The 17,969-nt window shown below is 43.4% G+C and overlaps 1 protein-coding gene and 1 long non-coding RNA gene across 2 annotated transcripts in view; one reads left to right on the top strand and one right to left on the bottom strand.

Annotated features, from left to right (window-relative positions):
- The window catches only part of LOC108784461, a 16,354-nt gene extending 7,472 nt beyond the window's left edge, over positions 1–8,882 (bottom strand). The window contains exons 1-2 of the long non-coding RNA XR_001941068.1: positions 8,778–8,882; positions 497–503 (exon numbers count right to left, since the gene is read on the bottom strand). This is a non-coding gene — a long non-coding RNA (uncharacterized LOC108784461). The remainder of the gene's footprint in view (positions 1–496; positions 504–8,777) is intronic.
- A 2,351-nt stretch (positions 8,883–11,233) lies between these two features.
- The window catches only part of SCARB2 (scavenger receptor class B member 2), a 41,250-nt gene continuing 34,514 nt past the window's right edge, over positions 11,234–17,969 (top strand). The window contains exons 1-2 of the mRNA XM_018553282.1: positions 11,234–11,388; positions 17,384–17,541. Coding sequence (XP_018408784.1) covers positions 11,272–11,388; positions 17,384–17,541 — 275 coding nt within the window. The 5' untranslated portion in view covers positions 11,234–11,271. The remainder of the gene's footprint in view (positions 11,389–17,383; positions 17,542–17,969) is intronic.

Here is a 17,969-nt window from a genome sequence, read left to right as displayed (position 1 = left end):
CCCCCCCCCCTCCAGTGTTACCTGCTAAATTTAATGCACCAATAGTTTATCTGCTCAATGGAATCCCACCAAATATTAGATGCTACAAAGAATGCTTCCAAATATTACTTGCTAAATAGAATCACCCCAAACTTTGACTGCTAAATGGGATGTCACCAAACATTACCTACTAAACTGCATCCCACCAAATTTCACCTGCCACACGGTGTAATCCCAATATTGCACCAATAGTTTATCTGCTCAATGGAATCCCACCAAATATTAGATGCTACAAAGAATGCTTCCAAATATTACTTGCTAAATAGAATCACCCCAAACTTTGACTGCTAAATGGGATGTCACCAAACATTACCTACTAAACTGCATCCCACCAAATTTCACCTGCCACACGGTGTAATCCCAACCCTTACCTGCTACTCGCGCAATGCTCCTTTGGTAAATGGAATGCCCTCAAACTTTATCTGCTAAACAAATGCCTCCTACAAACTAGCTCAACAAAATGTCTTCACACTTTACCTGCTAAACAATATGTGTTCACACTTTCCTGCTCAATGAAATGCATATAACTTTACCTTTTCGAAAAGGAATGCACCTAACTTTACCTGCTAAACTGAATGTGGCTAAATGTTTGCATATATACGGAATGCCACCAAACTGCAATAGCTAAACATAACATCCCTAAACTTTACCTTCTAAATGTAAATGGATTGCTACCAAATGCTACCTCCTAAATGGAATGGACCTGCTAAACAGAATGCCACTAAACTGTATCATATCTTTTTAAACGTAATGCCCTCAACATTTAATGATAAACCAAATACCCCCAAAATATACTTTCTTAATGGAAAACCTCAAAACGTTACCTGCTACATGGCATGGCCCCATACTTTACTGCTAAGTGATTCCAATCCCTTAAAACTTTACTTGACTAATAGAATGCTGTAAATGTTACCTGATAAATGTAATGTGCAAAACCTTTTCTTGCTAAACGGAAGGCATCCAAACTTTACATTCTAGACAGAATGCCCTAAAACTTTACTTGCTAACCAGAACGTACCACAAAATGCCCCCATGTTTTAAATCACTGCTTACTCCAAATAGCAGGCACTCCCTGTGATGATACAGCTAAAATGGAGTGGGGAAAATGGGAAATGCAGTGGCACCCTCATTTCTCCAAAAATTCACAAGTCTGCAACAAAATGTTTAGATTTAAATCTGATGTACGTGCTGCAGAAAGTGGGTGACCACTTTGCGATACCAAAGACCAGATTGAAACAACACAAAGCAGGTCCTCATGAATCCCATTTAAACATTTTAGTTACAGTATGTTTGAAAGAACTCAGGCCGTGTCATTATAAGTAGGGTGTCCTCTTACACCAGAGCCTGCTAATAGCTTTTATAAATAGATGCAAAATAGTCTAGCAGCAATACACATGGGGAAGTCTGTTCTTACTTTACATGAAACTCCCCTTTCATACATATCCAACGCTCGACTCTGGTCATATTTTATGATTGGTACCGTACTGGAGATATCGCCATAAAACATGGCTACACTAATGTTTAAGAGAATAACATTCAGTTTGATACCAAACATATAAATGAATAACATTAAATGTTATAAGATTAACTGTATAATTTGAAATACTGACATTGACAGAGTGTCCGATAGAGCCTCATAAAACCTTTCAACACTCCCTCAGCACACCCCTCAGAACCTTTGATTGAGTATGTCATTTCTATGAACACCCTCTTTGTGGACCAGAAAAGATGGCTGCATGAGAGCTCTCATTTGACATTGAAACTGATATGGATACCAGAAGACTCGTTTATGAGAAAACCTGTGACTCTATCAAATCAGACTTACTTTGAAGTAAATTAGACTCTGCAGAGAAACCAAAGACCAGGCAAAATGTTGTTAATACCTTTAATTTTAATTGCATTTATTTTGTTGTTGCTATTGTCTACTTTGTAATGTTTTCTATAAATATTTTCTTGCACTGTTTTTTCCTTTGTTTCATTAAAAGTATATTTAAAAATCATTAAGTTGAATTTCCAAATGCTCTAAATAAGAAATTAAGGAATTCTTGTCTCTCTGAAGAAAGCTTCCATATTTTTAACTCTGCTATATTCCTGTCTGTTGTCAGTAAGTATCACAGACAATTCGTAAAGATTAGAATTGCTACAACAGAGGCCGTGAATGGTGTGTTTCCATTAAAACATGCACTAGTGGCTACCATTTGGGTGTGTAAAGGGTTAACTGTAGGGTTAACCAACTCCAGTAATTGTCACTCTCAGTCTCCTTATGCGTAGATTGCTGTCCTGTGAGCTGGAAAATGTCTATGCACAATGAGGCTTGGAGCGCAGTTTTGAAGGCAGTGGTGGTGACAAACCTATTGCAAATAAAGATACCACATACTTTTTTTTACAAGTCCTTTATTTAAAAAAAAAAAAAAAGAAACGGAAAAAAAAGTCCCACAATGTCAATCCATTCTCAATCACTTTGTCCAACGATGCAAATCCTCATCAATGATGATGAACAACGCCTGCCAAAAGAAAAAAAATACACTGTCCCACAGACACATCTGCACCTGATGGTGCCAAATGATAGACCCCGGGCACCACAGCAGAATGTTAACAAAAGGACGGGGTATATGCAGGATTCTCCGTGACATCACTGATCAAATATGGACATGTCTATATTAGGTCAATGACATCACGGGGTATACCCTGCCCCTTTGTTTACATTCCACTGTGGGGTAAAAATTTGTGGGGGAGAAGTCGCTTCAATGATTCTGTGCAAAGTACATTGCAAATCCAAACTGGAGGAGGTGCTTATTTTGTCTACCTGTTAATCGTTTATGCTGTTTTTTGGACCAATTTATTTTTCTGCCTCAATTGTGCAGTCTTTAACAATTTTCCTTGTTGTTTAAGTTGTGAGTATCTTCCCAAAATAAAGAAAATAAATATTTCTACCTCCAGAAAAGCACCAGGAGAATTAGGTTATTTGATGCCTTAAAAACTATCACCATATTCAGGGATGGTTCCTCTACCAAGTCAACCTGGGCGGCACAAGTCCCATAACATCATGACTCTCTCTGCCCCTTTGTTGACAAAGCTGTCATTTTGTGGATGGTGTTCTTTGGGATCGGTCGTGGCGGCGGGAATTTACATTGCTGGATGATGTGATTGATGCGTGGATCACATTGATGGACATTTTTCGTTTTTTTTCTGTTTTTTAATAAAGGAATTGTCAAAAAATTGTGGGGTTTTTTTTCAAATAAAGGACTTTTAAGCACAGTGTTGTGTGTTTTTTTACTAATTCCCTATATTTGGTGAATGAGTAGGGGTAACAACTACCTCCTTATTCATTCATGAGTGGGAGCGGCATCTAGGTGCCCCCTTTATGAAAGGGGGCATCCAGTTGAGCCCCCTTGTCCGAAGACCCCCACAACCAGGGGGTCAGGGCCAGGGTTTCGGTGAAGAGGCCCTTGTCCTTCTCAACACTCACATCAACGCTGTTTTTTTTATTCATCCTGTGGACTATGAAACAATAAAAAAGTAAACATTTAATGTTACCTTTCTGCCACAAACATTCATTCGTAATTATCGTTTAGCTCATCCGAAATTAGTGGAAATTCTGACATATATCCATTCAATCCGAATAACGAAACAAATTGACTTTCGGACCCGAATCCGGAAAAACAAAATAACGAAACACCTGAAACGAACCGAAACATGACCTTCAACAAGCTCAGTAACACCAACATATACTGTTCTGTTATTAGAACCTACTGGACTGAACAACATTCCGTTAAAATAAGTAGGTCACTTTTCATTCTTACAGAAGAACTTCAGGAAAATCACAACCTTACCCTTGCAGTGGAGCTACCTCCGCACAGCAATGGTTAAGTGCTCATTTTGTCTAGGGGATTCAAATGAAGCAGATTTACTCCTTCTGATCCACAGTCCTGCAGGCTCCCTCTGGATGGCTAGCCTTTTCTCCCCCAGGCTCTAGTGGTCTAAGAACCCCTGACGTCATCAGGTCTTATGCAGGTCCATTGACCTACATTAGACACTGAGGGACATTCAAAAGCCGGGGGGCGGGACCGAGGAGCAGGTGAGTAATACGGCTTTATCTGCACCCCCTAAACAGAACGAGCATTTAACCCTTGCAGTGCAAGGTTACATGAAGGTGCGGATTACATTAAACTGCAGTAACCTGGCGTATATCTCCTTACAGCTCATCAGACTACTGATTTGTGATTGGTTTCTAAGCTCTACTGATTGATATTATCATATGAAGCTCAGAGTAGCTTGTCCACCAGGTGCAGAGTACAATAGTATGTTATTGGTACTGCACTGGCCAAATAGGTCAGAATTTACAGCACACTGCCTAGGTTTACTTGGTGCTAAAATGTTTTACTAATTACATTTATTTTTATTGTATTGCACACAGCAACCATCAACCACTAAATATTGATATCATCAATCAACGCTTTCAGGAGTTTAACAGCAATGCCATCATCTCTGAATTGAGTGTGAATTCCCTGAATGATGCCAATGGAAGTAGAGAAAACAACTTCTATGAACAGGATGGAAAAGTGCGCTAACAACTCCAGCAAATAGTTCATAGCATCATCATTTTCAATTCATAATACATTTTGCATCTCTTTCGTTTTTAAAAAAACCTGGTTCACACCAAATCCATTGCATTCCTTCACTGTTCATGGAACGCACTGGATCGCATAAGCCAAGCCTCCCGCGTTCTGGGGCGTGATGGTGCCATTCACTTTAATGGCACCTCAGATACGCCTCCCGCACACAGTGCGATCGCCCAGACCAGAACGCATGGTACAGCAATGCCCGCGTTTTGGTGCAGTTCAATCGCAAACATCGTGCATGCACTATTTTTAAGCAGTCGCACCGGAACGCACTGGATATGGTGAGAACTGGCCCTTAACCCAATTTATTCCTGGAAAGAAAGGTCTGCCATGATGAGTTTGACTTTTCACATCAAAGTCTAGACACTCTTGCACAGTTGTAGAAATTGGTCTACATCATTTACATATGTTTGTTACAATTTATTTCACTTTTTAGACGTTCTTCAGATAAAAAAAAGCCTCCGATCTCAGGCCTGGGCATAAGTTAGTTTGAAATATACACAATGCTGCTTTTTACTACTAGAATGGAGAATTCACCAAGGTTCCATTGAACCTCAGGGTTCCGCCAGAGATTGCTAAGGGTTCCTTGAGAAGTGAGCATTGGTGGATTGATTTCCCGCCTGATGCTATCTGCATAACTCCAGTGCTGGTAACATACATCAGGTGACACTTTACTGACCACCATTGTTTCAATTGACCACCAATGCAAGGGGGCACCTCTCCTGCTTACCACCTGTAAGCAACCCCCTGTAACTTTGTTCCACGGAGAAACTAGCTCTTCCGCGCATGCGCGGACTCTATGGATTTTATCTTCTGCCCCATGTGCTCCAAGATGGAGGCTCTGATAGTTTAGAGTTAGGACCGCACTATAAGAGGTGCCTTGGCACGGCTTTCACATTTTCTGCAGAAGACGTGTATCCAATCCTCTGTTTTTAACCTTAGTGTGAGACAAGTTTTTTTACATGCTAGCTTGTGAGTGTGCCAGGAAAACTTTTTGCTTGACTCTATGGACCAGCCGCGCAAAAGCACACCAAAACGGTGCACAGGAAATGACATCACTCTAATCATTGCCTCTATATAAACCGAGTCTGAGTACCACCACATTGCTGGATTATCTTCAGTGCTTCTGTATTCCTGTAATTCCCTTCCTGACTTGCTGTGACCCGGATTTATCTTGACCATTCTTGCCTGCTACCAACCTCGGATTTATTTAATAGACTTTACTTCTGTCTGACCCCTGTGTACCGTGTTTGCCCGATTGGTTTTGACCTTGGCTCGTTTGCTTGGAAATTGGATATCGCCTTGGGATCTCAAAGCCCCTGGATTTCAGCTTGCACGGTGTTATCCCCACTGGCACCCATGCCACTCTGTCCCCATCCTCAGAGTCCTCGAGACACGAGGTGCAAGGGAGGCCTCCTCACCCATTCAGTCTCCAACAAGGTACGTGACACCACCATTGTTAAATAAAAACTTTTATCAACCCTTGCAGTGTGGCTACCCCTGCACTGCAAGGGATAACTGCTCATTTTTCTCTAGGGGCTGGAATAAAGTAGATATACACACCTACGGTTGCCACCTGTGGCATCTTTTGTGGGGGCATCCTTTATGTGCAATAGTGCATACCTGGGGACTTGTGGTAGCCTGTCATCTTTTATGGGGCTGTCTTTTATGCACAATAGTGCATATCTGGGGACCTGTGATATGCCCTCAGGTATGCACTATTACACATAAAAGATGCACCCACTAAAGATGCCACAGGTGTAGAGTTGCCACCTGTCTGGGATTCACCCCGACAGTCAGGTTTTTGGGGTTCACTTGAAAAAAAGGTGGCAACCCTTATACTAACCTGATCATTGATGCTGTGTTGTTGTGCACTTACCTCTCTGAATGCCCCTTACGTCTAATGCACTTGAATTACACATGATGATGGCATAGATCCTTAGATAGAGAAGAGGCTATGGGGACCAGCCTAATAGAACTGAGGATAAGGTGCATATATCTTCTTTATGTTAGCCCCTAGACCACAGATGAGCAAATTCTGGCCCTCCAGCTGTTGTGGAACTACAAATCCCATGAGACATTGAAAGATCCTCACATCCACAGACATGACCACCAGGGACAGATGCATCGTGGGATTTGTAGTTTCATCACAGCTGGAGAGCCAGAGTTTGCCCACCCCGTCCGAGACATTAATGAACAGTTAACCATTGCAGCGCTAGGGTAGCCCCATTAGAAGGGTTCATTATGACAATTCTTTATAGGTGCTTTCCACAGGAAACTCTTCATCCTCTGACTGTTCCACTGCTGCTGTTTTGTACGGGCGAATACTAGAAGCAACACACATGGTGTGAATCCAGTATATGAGGTGCATCGTGAGCTACTGTCTGCTGCCAGCATTTGTATACAATGTCGTCATTGTCCTGCGACGTGATACAAGACATGACAGCCTGGGTGGGCGGTGATCCAGACAAGCTGGCTGAAGTAACAAAATGAAAGGGATCTGAGAAGGGAGGAAACGAAACTGAGGTGGGGGCAGGGAACTTGTAATGTAAGGCGTCACCAAGAGCTTCCACCCACCCCCAGCCTGTACACAGTCACAGACTCAGTCACTTGTACACAGCCAGCTGCAAGTAGTGACAGAAGTCCCTGTACACCTACAGACCCTGATCACAACATACCAATCACGTGGACACTTACACATTACATGTTTGTATATAGCATGTAAGAAGCTCCACTACAGATCCGACTGTCACAGATTATTGCAGTGCTCACAGTGAGGATCCTTGTGTGAGAAGAAGGAATCACCCTCCATGTGACCCATTATTCTGCATTGTAATCTGGCAATCTAGCATCTTCGGGGGATATGGCGAGGTGGATGATGAACATATGTGGCATCTTGTCTTTATCTCTGCTCATCACCAGCATTGTGCTGCTGGTAGTCCACACCTTCATGGAGATGGTAGAAACAGAGGTCAAGAAGGTGAGTGCTTTATCTACTGTGTGATTGTATGTAACTCACCACACACGTTACAACCTGACCGTACAATCTTCTTTCGGCCTTCATCACACCATGTCAGTGGAGGTGTATTTTTCTGCACACCACCACACATTTATGGTGTGAATGGGGCACATAGTGAACAATTGACTTCAATGTGCCCTATTCGCACTATACATGTGCGGTGGTGTGCAGAAAAATACACCTCGATAGATATGGTTTGAACCAGCCATTAGATCCACAGCTATGTAATGCAAGTCTGATTGGATACAGATTGATTGAATTGCTTAGGTAGGTCCTATTACACAGATTTAGTAAATGTAAAGTTGATTGTACAGTCTGATTGTAATGTGTATGGATGACACTGACCGGTCAGTGTTATCCATACGCATTACAATCTGTTTGGCCACTCACTTGGCCTCCAAGACAAAATTTTGACAAATTTTTTTAGGTGTAGATAAAAACTGTAACATATCCTGCACTGAGCCTTAACCCCCAAACACCAAGTTCTAAAACACGTTGGGGCAGGTCTGAAGGATGCTAAGGAGTCAAGTAGACGATGCGCTTTAAACATTGCAGCTGGTGCCTCTCTTTTGAGGGTTTTCTCTAGTTGCCAGTGGAGCCGGCTCCTAAAAATAATTCTGCTGGCCTTTAGGTTGGACAGACTGACTCCTGAATTTCATATTAATTTGCCCACCACTGCTTTGGGGGCAATTCAATAAAACATTTTGGACACTTTCCTGGTGGTATCCTAGCCTTAGATAGTCCTGCGGCTAATTCATGAAAGCTTTTCGGCAGTTCCTTAAACGGTTCTGAGATGTGCGACAAATTCAGGTTGTTCTTATTTGACCGACTTTCACTATGTGTCACTATGGCTACTACAAATTTTTATAAATAATTACTGCCAGTTTGTAAATAATGAAACTGTAGGTAATTCGCACTAACTCTAAGTTGGCCTTTAGGTACAGTGTATTGAAGGACAGTTTGCATGCCTTCAAAAATACTGATAGAGTGTAGCCAGGTAAATCTATGACCCTGTCAGAGCAGTCACAGGCCCTGTAGTGCAGGGATGGGCAAACTCAAACACTCCAGCTGTGGTAAAACCACAAATCCCATGACACATCTGTCTCTGGTAATCATGTCTGTGGATGTGAGAATCTTGCGATGCCTCATGGGATTTGTAGTTCCTCAACAGCTGGAGGGCCGGAGTTTGCCAGCCCCTACTGTAGAGCATCAACTGGCTTATGATACCTGGATCAAAAGGCAATGAGTCCTTACAATGTCCAGCTCCTCTATGGCACTCTTCAAAAGAAGATCCTATCTCTAATCCAGCTTCCATCAGGTAATCACTCCAGTGTCGCTTAGGATCCAGGGCCCTCATAACATGGCACATGCTGTGGCCAGACCCTGAGAGCAGATCCTCACACAGACCTCCTCCCAGGGAGAAGCCCCTTGCACGGATCCCCTCTTGATTCGAGTAGTACAGATTGGATGTCAACACTGTGATATCAGTGTCCATCTAGTTTTTTTCCTACATCTTGCCATAGAGAAGCAAATTTAAATGACCGGACCGCATGTCGGGCTATGGGTAATCGGATGTAAACAGACTGGTGTCCGTTTCCATCAGGTTACCCCCGATCCGCCATGATCAGGGCTGACAAAATGGAAGACTACCGTTTGTTTTTCTGGACCTGGCCGGAGCTAGAGGCTAGCGGATGTAAATGGACACCCGTCCGTTTAGACGGGCTGTGCATAGACGAACATTTGGCATCTAATTGGGTCCGCCTGAAAAACTGACAGATGGTCCAAATCGGTCTGAAAGGGGCCTACATGTGGTATTCATTTGAGAAACTCCGTTCATTCTAAAATAGAATGTTAAAAACAAGATTTCGGAATGGCATTCATCAAGTCTCTGATGGCATTGTTGAATGTCCTGATAAGGTTTTTCATACCAAAGTTCATTCGCAATGTTACCCTTGTATGGCCAGCTTAAGGTTGATCATAAGCTGTGAGTTTTTTCCTTGTTCAGCTCCAGCAACAGAACGAGGAAAAACTCTGGAATGCCCCCTTCCTGCCGCGTTATTATATTCTTACAGCAGCGGATGTGCTAATTGGCTGCAGTCACTGTCCGTTGAAACATTTCTGGCCTGGCTCCTTCAACAAAAGTTGATTGAGGTAACAATTTCGGCTGAAATTCTATCAGTGTGTAGCCAGCCTTAGTGGAGCTCTGGATAGCAGTGAAAACCCAACAGGGGTTCTGAACTAAGAAATAAAGGTTTGACTTGACATACACTTAAAGGAGAACTATGGGGTTAGGGCTTTTCCCCATAGTTCTCCTAAGGGTAACGGGAGGACACAAACTAGCGTCCTCCTGTCACCCTTACCTCATTAGCCTGTCATCTTTTATGGGGCTGTCTTTTATGCACAATAGTGCATATCTGGGGACCTGTGATATGCCCTCAGGTATGCACTATTACACATAAAAGATGCACCCACTAAAGATGCCACAGGTGTAGAGTTGCCACCTGTCTGGGATTCACCCCGACAGTCAGGTTTTTGGGGTTCACTTGAAAAAAAGGTGGCAACCCTTATACTAACCTGATCATTGATGCTGTGTTGTTGTGCACTTACCTCTCTGAATGCCCCTTACGTCTAATGCACTTGAATTACACATGATGATGGCATAGATCCTTAGATAGAGAAGAGGCTATGGGGACCAGCCTAATAGAACTGAGGATAAGGTGCATATATCTTCTTTATGTTAGCCCCTAGACCACAGATGAGCAAATTCTGGCCCTCCAGCTGTTGTGGAACTACAAATCCCATGAGACATTGAAAGATCCTCACATCCACAGACATGACCACCAGGGACAGATGCATCGTGGGATTTGTAGTTTCATCACAGCTGGAGAGCCAGAGTTTGCCCACCCCGTCCGAGACATTAATGAACAGTTAACCATTGCAGCGCTAGGGTAGCCCCATTAGAAGGGTTCATTATGACAATTCTTTATAGGTGCTTTCCACAGGAAACTCTTCATCCTCTGACTGTTCCACTGCTGCTGTTTTGTACGGGCGAATACTAGAAGCAACACACATGGTGTGAATCCAGTATATGAGGTGCATCGTGAGCTACTGTCTGCTGCCAGCATTTGTATACAATGTCGTCATTGTCCTGCGACGTGATACAAGACATGACAGCCTGGGTGGGCGGTGATCCAGACAAGCTGGCTGAAGTAACAAAATGAAAGGGATCTGAGAAGGGAGGAAACGAAACTGAGGTGGGGGCAGGGAACTTGTAATGTAAGGCGTCACCAAGAGCTTCCACCCACCCCCAGCCTGTACACAGTCACAGACTCAGTCACTTGTACACAGCCAGCTGCAAGTAGTGACAGAAGTCCCTGTACACCTACAGACCCTGATCACAACATACCAATCACGTGGACACTTACACATTACATGTTTGTATATAGCATGTAAGAAGCTCCACTACAGATCCGACTGTCACAGATTATTGCAGTGCTCACAGTGAGGATCCTTGTGTGAGAAGAAGGAATCACCCTCCATGTGACCCATTATTCTGCATTGTAATCTGGCAATCTAGCATCTTCGGGGGATATGGCGAGGTGGATGATGAACATATGTGGCATCTTGTCTTTATCTCTGCTCATCACCAGCATTGTGCTGCTGGTAGTCCACACCTTCATGGAGATGGTAGAAACAGAGGTCAAGAAGGTGAGTGCTTTATCTACTGTGTGATTGTATGTAACTCACCACACACGTTACAACCTGACCGTACAATCTTCTTTCGGCCTTCATCACACCATGTCAGTGGAGGTGTATTTTTCTGCACACCACCACACATTTATGGTGTGAATGGGGCACATAGTGAACAATTGACTTCAATGTGCCCTATTCGCACTATACATGTGCGGTGGTGTGCAGAAAAATACACCTCGATAGATATGGTTTGAACCAGCCATTAGATCCACAGCTATGTAATGCAAGTCTGATTGGATACAGATTGATTGAATTGCTTAGGTAGGTCCTATTACACAGATTTAGTAAATGTAAAGTTGATTGTACAGTCTGATTGTAATGTGTATGGATGACACTGACCGGTCAGTGTTATCCATACGCATTACAATCTGTTTGGCCACTCACTTGGCCTCCAAGACAAAATTTTGACAAATTTTTTTAGGTGTAGATAAAAACTGTAACATATCCTGCACTGAGCCTTAACCCCCAAACACCAAGTTCTAAAACACGTTGGGGCAGGTCTGAAGGATGCTAAGGAGTCAAGTAGACGATGCGCTTTAAACATTGCAGCTGGTGCCTCTCTTTTGAGGGTTTTCTCTAGTTGCCAGTGGAGCCGGCTCCTAAAAATAATTCTGCTGGCCTTTAGGTTGGACAGACTGACTCCTGAATTTCATATTAATTTGCCCACCACTGCTTTGGGGGCAATTCAATAAAACATTTTGGACACTTTCCTGGTGGTATCCTAGCCTTAGATAGTCCTGCGGCTAATTCATGAAAGCTTTTCGGCAGTTCCTTAAACGGTTCTGAGATGTGCGACAAATTCAGGTTGTTCTTATTTGACCGACTTTCACTATGTGTCACTATGGCTACTACAAATTTTTATAAATAATTACTGCCAGTTTGTAAATAATGAAACTGTAGGTAATTCGCACTAACTCTAAGTTGGCCTTTAGGTACAGTGTATTGAAGGACAGTTTGCATGCCTTCAAAAATACTGATAGAGTGTAGCCAGGTAAATCTATGACCCTGTCAGAGCAGTCACAGGCCCTGTAGTGCAGGGATGGGCAAACTCAAACACTCCAGCTGTGGTAAAACCACAAATCCCATGACACATCTGTCTCTGGTAATCATGTCTGTGGATGTGAGAATCTTGCGATGCCTCATGGGATTTGTAGTTCCTCAACAGCTGGAGGGCCGGAGTTTGCCAGCCCCTACTGTAGAGCATCAACTGGCTTATGATACCTGGATCAAAAGGCAATGAGTCCTTACAATGTCCAGCTCCTCTATGGCACTCTTCAAAAGAAGATCCTATCTCTAATCCAGCTTCCATCAGGTAATCACTCCAGTGTCGCTTAGGATCCAGGGCCCTCATAACATGGCACATGCTGTGGCCAGACCCTGAGAGCAGATCCTCACACAGACCTCCTCCCAGGGAGAAGCCCCTTGCACGGATCCCCTCTTGATTCGAGTAGTACAGATTGGATGTCAACACTGTGATATCAGTGTCCATCTAGTTTTTTTCCTACATCTTGCCATAGAGAAGCAAATTTAAATGACCGGACCGCATGTCGGGCTATGGGTAATCGGATGTAAACAGACTGGTGTCCGTTTCCATCAGGTTACCCCCGATCCGCCATGATCAGGGCTGACAAAATGGAAGACTACCGTTTGTTTTTCTGGACCTGGCCGGAGCTAGAGGCTAGCGGATGTAAATGGACACCCGTCCGTTTAGACGGGCTGTGCATAGACGAACATTTGGCATCTAATTGGGTCCGCCTGAAAAACTGACAGATGGTCCAAATCGGTCTGAAAGGGGCCTACATGTGGTATTCATTTGAGAAACTCCGTTCATTCTAAAATAGAATGTTAAAAACAAGATTTCGGAATGGCATTCATCAAGTCTCTGATGGCATTGTTGAATGTCCTGATAAGGTTTTTCATACCAAAGTTCATTCGCAATGTTACCCTTGTATGGCCAGCTTAAGGTTGATCATAAGCTGTGAGTTTTTTCCTTGTTCAGCTCCAGCAACAGAACGAGGAAAAACTCTGGAATGCCCCCTTCCTGCCGCGTTATTATATTCTTACAGCAGCGGATGTGCTAATTGGCTGCAGTCACTGTCCGTTGAAACATTTCTGGCCTGGCTCCTTCAACAAAAGTTGATTGAGGTAACAATTTCGGCTGAAATTCTATCAGTGTGTAGCCAGCCTTAGTGGAGCTCTGGATAGCAGTGAAAACCCAACAGGGGTTCTGAACTAAGAAATAAAGGTTTGACTTGACATACACTTAAAGGAGAACTATGGGGTTAGGGCTTTTCCCCATAGTTCTCCTAAGGGTAACGGGAGGACACAAACTAGCGTCCTCCTGTCACCCTTACCTCAGTATACCGCGAGCCACAGCTCGCGGTATACTGAGACGCCGCAGCTGAAGCGGATCCCCGACAATTATGTCTGGGTCCGCCCAGCTGCGTGAGTGACAGCTGGATCTGTCTAGTGGCAGAGCCTGCTGTACCCGCCCCCTCCCTGTCCGTTCCGCCAGTCAGCGCTGGAAGATCGGAGCGGTGAGGGGGAATCCAGTCCCTCCCTTCTCTCCCGATTGAGAAGTGAGCAAACGCCGGTATGTGTTCGCTCACTTCCCGATCTACTGAGCTGACCTGTGACAGTTTCATTGCTTTTCACTCACCTCATAGTCCTCCTTTAAGTTCTTTACTCGAGACAATAACTGATTTGGCTTCCTCAGTGAGTCATGTTTTTATTTCAGTGTGATTAGCTTAGAGCCACAATGATGCAATGATGACTATCATGTATCTATCATGAATTTACCTCAGCACAAATAGCTGTTATTTGCTGCATGTACAAATCTACAATGAGATACACAGATGAAATCAAATGTCTCAGCAAAAATGCTACAGAGAGCTACATCTTCCTGGTATTTTTCAGAATAATTGCTCTTTTTACTCAATCATTTGTATTTCTAGAAAAAAAAAATTCCTGCTTTGTTAAAGAGACCCTGTCCTTACACTATTCAGTTAAGCAGCAAACTTCATATAAGATTACATGTCCTTCTCTCTTCTGTTATCTTAGACTGGCACTTCATCCATGTATCACTTGTTGCTCTGGGTGGTGTGCAGGGGTGTTAGGGCGTCACGGGGCGATGGGCAGCTCTTGTGCCAGTCTACTCTCTACACTTTTGCGCTCCGCTAAAAGTGGCTCCTGACCATTTACTCTCGGTCCAAATGGTTTAGTGGGACACGTGTATAACATGCCTTAATGCCATTTCGCATTGGGTTTGGTCAGGACCGTTATGCTTTCTGCTCTCATAGTTTGTGTCCTTGATGTACAATATACAATGTCAGGGGTGTGGAAATTTTTTTAAAAACTACTTGTCCAAGGGCTAAAGCGGGGGCCAAATCTACTTGTCCTTCATGACAATCTACTTGTCCCAATACAAAAAATAGTTTCAATCAAAACTAAGGATGCACCAATACCGGTTTTTCGGTATCGAGTACGAGTACCGATTTTTTGCTTTCGGATCTCGCCGACACTGTATACTAATACCGGTCCATTCGCTGGCATGGAGCAGGTTTCCCTGGTAATCAGGAAGCCGGGCAGCGGGTAATGACATCCCGCCCAGGTTCCTGATTGCCACGGAATCCGGCTCCATGTTGTTTGGCCTGCTTGATTGCGATTGGCCGGGAAACCTGCTTCCCGGTCAATCAGGAAGCCGGGTGGCGAGTAATGACCTGATTGACCGGGAAACTGGCTCGATGCTGATTGGCAAGGAAGCCGGCTTTCCAGCCAATCAGCAAGGAGTCGGCTTCCCGGGCCATTCAGAAAACCAGGAGGCGGGTCATTGCTTGCCGCATGGCTTCCTGATTGCACGGGAAGCCGGCTCCATGTTCCCCTACGGCACTGCCTTTCAGAGGAAATTTTCATCTGGCCGTAAGTTCCAATATCAGGGAAGGTTTTCAGAGCATTTGGGTGAGTATGAGTACTCGCCCAAATACTCGGTATCGGCACTGATACTAGTATCGGTGCACCCCTAATCAAAACATATTTTACTGTGCTAAATAGCGCTTCTCACTGGTCAGCGCAGTCATCTGACCACGTTGACCAATGAGTGCTTGCAATTTGCGAGCAAAATTCAAAATGCATAGGGGAAGACTGTGCTGGACAGCAGTACGGGGGACAGATAGTACACCCATACTGGCGGAGGGTAGGGATTGTTCGCCGAAAGGTAAGTATAGCCACCCTTTAATGCACATTGTGTGTGTGTGTAGGAGAATTCTGGCTACCACCATGGAATGGCAGCTGCAATCTCAAAGCACATGCATAATGTCCTACGCATGCGTTTATTTGCATGCAGATGGCGGGGGCAGCAGGTGTTTTTTTTTATTTATTTTATTACTTTGTCATTTTAATTTTTTACTTTTTAATTTTTTACTTTTAAATTTTTTAAATCTTTATATATTTACATTTTTTTACTTTTCTTTAACTTTTTATTTATTTACTTTTTCCCCTTTAATGTTCTTCCTATTACATAGGAGATTAAAATCCCTTATGTAATAGTTTGGAGGTTCTCTTTATGGACCCTGCCCTCCAACACAGAACAGAAGTTCTGTGTAGTTCCTGACAGCCGAGACACGCGCACCACGGTTCTCAGAGAATACACAGAGAGCCCGTAGAGCAGACGTTTTTCGCCTGCTCTATGGCTGAGCCGTTGTGCCTTAGTTTTCAGGGTCCCCCGGGAGAGCGGGCGACCCCGAAAACTACGGCGGGGGGTGCGGGCAGAAACGATCGCCGCTGCTCAAATTAATACAAGTGGTCTGATCAGACCACTTGTAGTAAACGAGCGGCGGCGGCTCCACAATGTACATTCAGCTCTGCTTGTCCGGAGCCGGGCTAAATGTACTTAAAAACTACTCGCCCGGCGCCCGAAACTGCATGTCCCGGGCGTCGGGCGATAGGAATTCCACACCCCTGAATGTACAATATGGATACCATGTCTTAGGATGACCGCATTTTCTTTATTTACCCGTACTATCAGGAAATGGAATAAAAAAATAAATTGCGAGAAATACAAATGATTCGGTCAATTATTCTGAAAAATACCAGGAAGATGTAGCTAATTTTTGCTGAGACATTTTATTTGATCTGTGTATTTTATTGTAGATTTGTACATACACCAAAAAGAGCTTCCGATTCACAAACGATTATATATTTCCTGAAAGCAGAGGACACATAGAATAAAAAGATGCTAGTTGCAATTTTTTATGTCGCACGGTATTTTCGCAAATGTTTATCAAAAAAGTATTTTTAGGATAAAATACAATAAAATAAAACAGAATATAATACCCATTTTTTTGGAAAAATATAAAAGATGGGGTCATGCCGGGTAAATAGATACCAAACATGTCAAGCCTTAAAATTGCGTGTGTCCGTGAAACCGCAAGAAACTATAATAACCGAAATTTCCCAAACCAAAATAACGCTTTACGGCTTATCAGTTTAGTGATAACAGTGATTGATGGTCCTAGAATTATTGCTCTCACTCCGAAGCTGGCGACGATATGTAACGTGTGGCGCAATTTTCGTTTTTACACGATCGGAGGAGAGATCAGCGGCTAAAAGCAGATCCAGCAGGGGAGACTCGCCGTGCTGGTCCCGGGCTCACACGGGGGACAGTGGATCGCTTGTATTTAAACAGCAATCGCCGGCTGTTTAAAACGGTACCAAGAACACAGCTGCAGTAGCCGCCGTGTTCTTGGTATAACCACTTCCAGCGGATGACATACGTTTACGGGAACACGCTGGAACTGGTTAAAATGCAGTCTCCCTTTCTCCATTTTAGAAGACGGGCTAGTATGAAACATAGGTAAGGAAATACTAGCAGATCCATCAATAGTGTTTATTTAATGTATATTCAAGAAGTATTACCTTCTCCAGTTTACTGTATGTCCATCACTTCTTTCAGGTCACCGTATTGAAGAATGGAACCGAGGCTTATAATGCCTGGGTTGATCCTCCTCCCCCCATCTACATGAAGTTCTACTTTTTTAATGTTACCAACCCGCTGGAGGTCTTGGATGGGGAAAAGCCTGTTGTAGATGAAATTGGACCTTATGTTTACCGGTATGGCATTCAGAATTATACTCCTACTGTTCTTGTTTAAAACAAATAAGGATGCATTTGTGTTTTAGTTTATATTATACATAACCTCTGCCTTGGAAAGGATTACCTGAGACAACCCTGTCACTAGCGTTGTATTTTACATAACCTCTGCCTTGGAAAGGATTACTGGAGACAATCTTGTCACTAGCGTTGTATTTTGGCACACACATTGCTGGCATGAACATGGTTTTAGATTACAGCGACATTTTAGAGGTAGGTTGTGCAAATAAAGGTGTAAGTGCAGATGCAAAACAGAAAAACAGATGGTCTTGTGGTACAATACCTCCATTGAAAGAAAAGGCAACATTTCTATTAATTGAGTAATTACAAGTGATGTTTATTTCTAAAACTGTTAATTAAAAAATGTAATAAAGCCAATGCTACTCACT

This window comes from Nanorana parkeri, unplaced genomic scaffold (genome assembly GCF_000935625.1).
Source record: "Nanorana parkeri isolate BGI_ZX_2015 unplaced genomic scaffold, ASM93562v1 scaffold115, whole genome shotgun sequence".
Taxonomy (NCBI): domain Eukaryota; kingdom Metazoa; phylum Chordata; class Amphibia; order Anura; family Dicroglossidae; genus Nanorana; species Nanorana parkeri.
The sequence above is the reverse complement of the archived record's forward strand: the minus strand, read 5'-3'. Positions and strand labels throughout refer to the sequence as shown.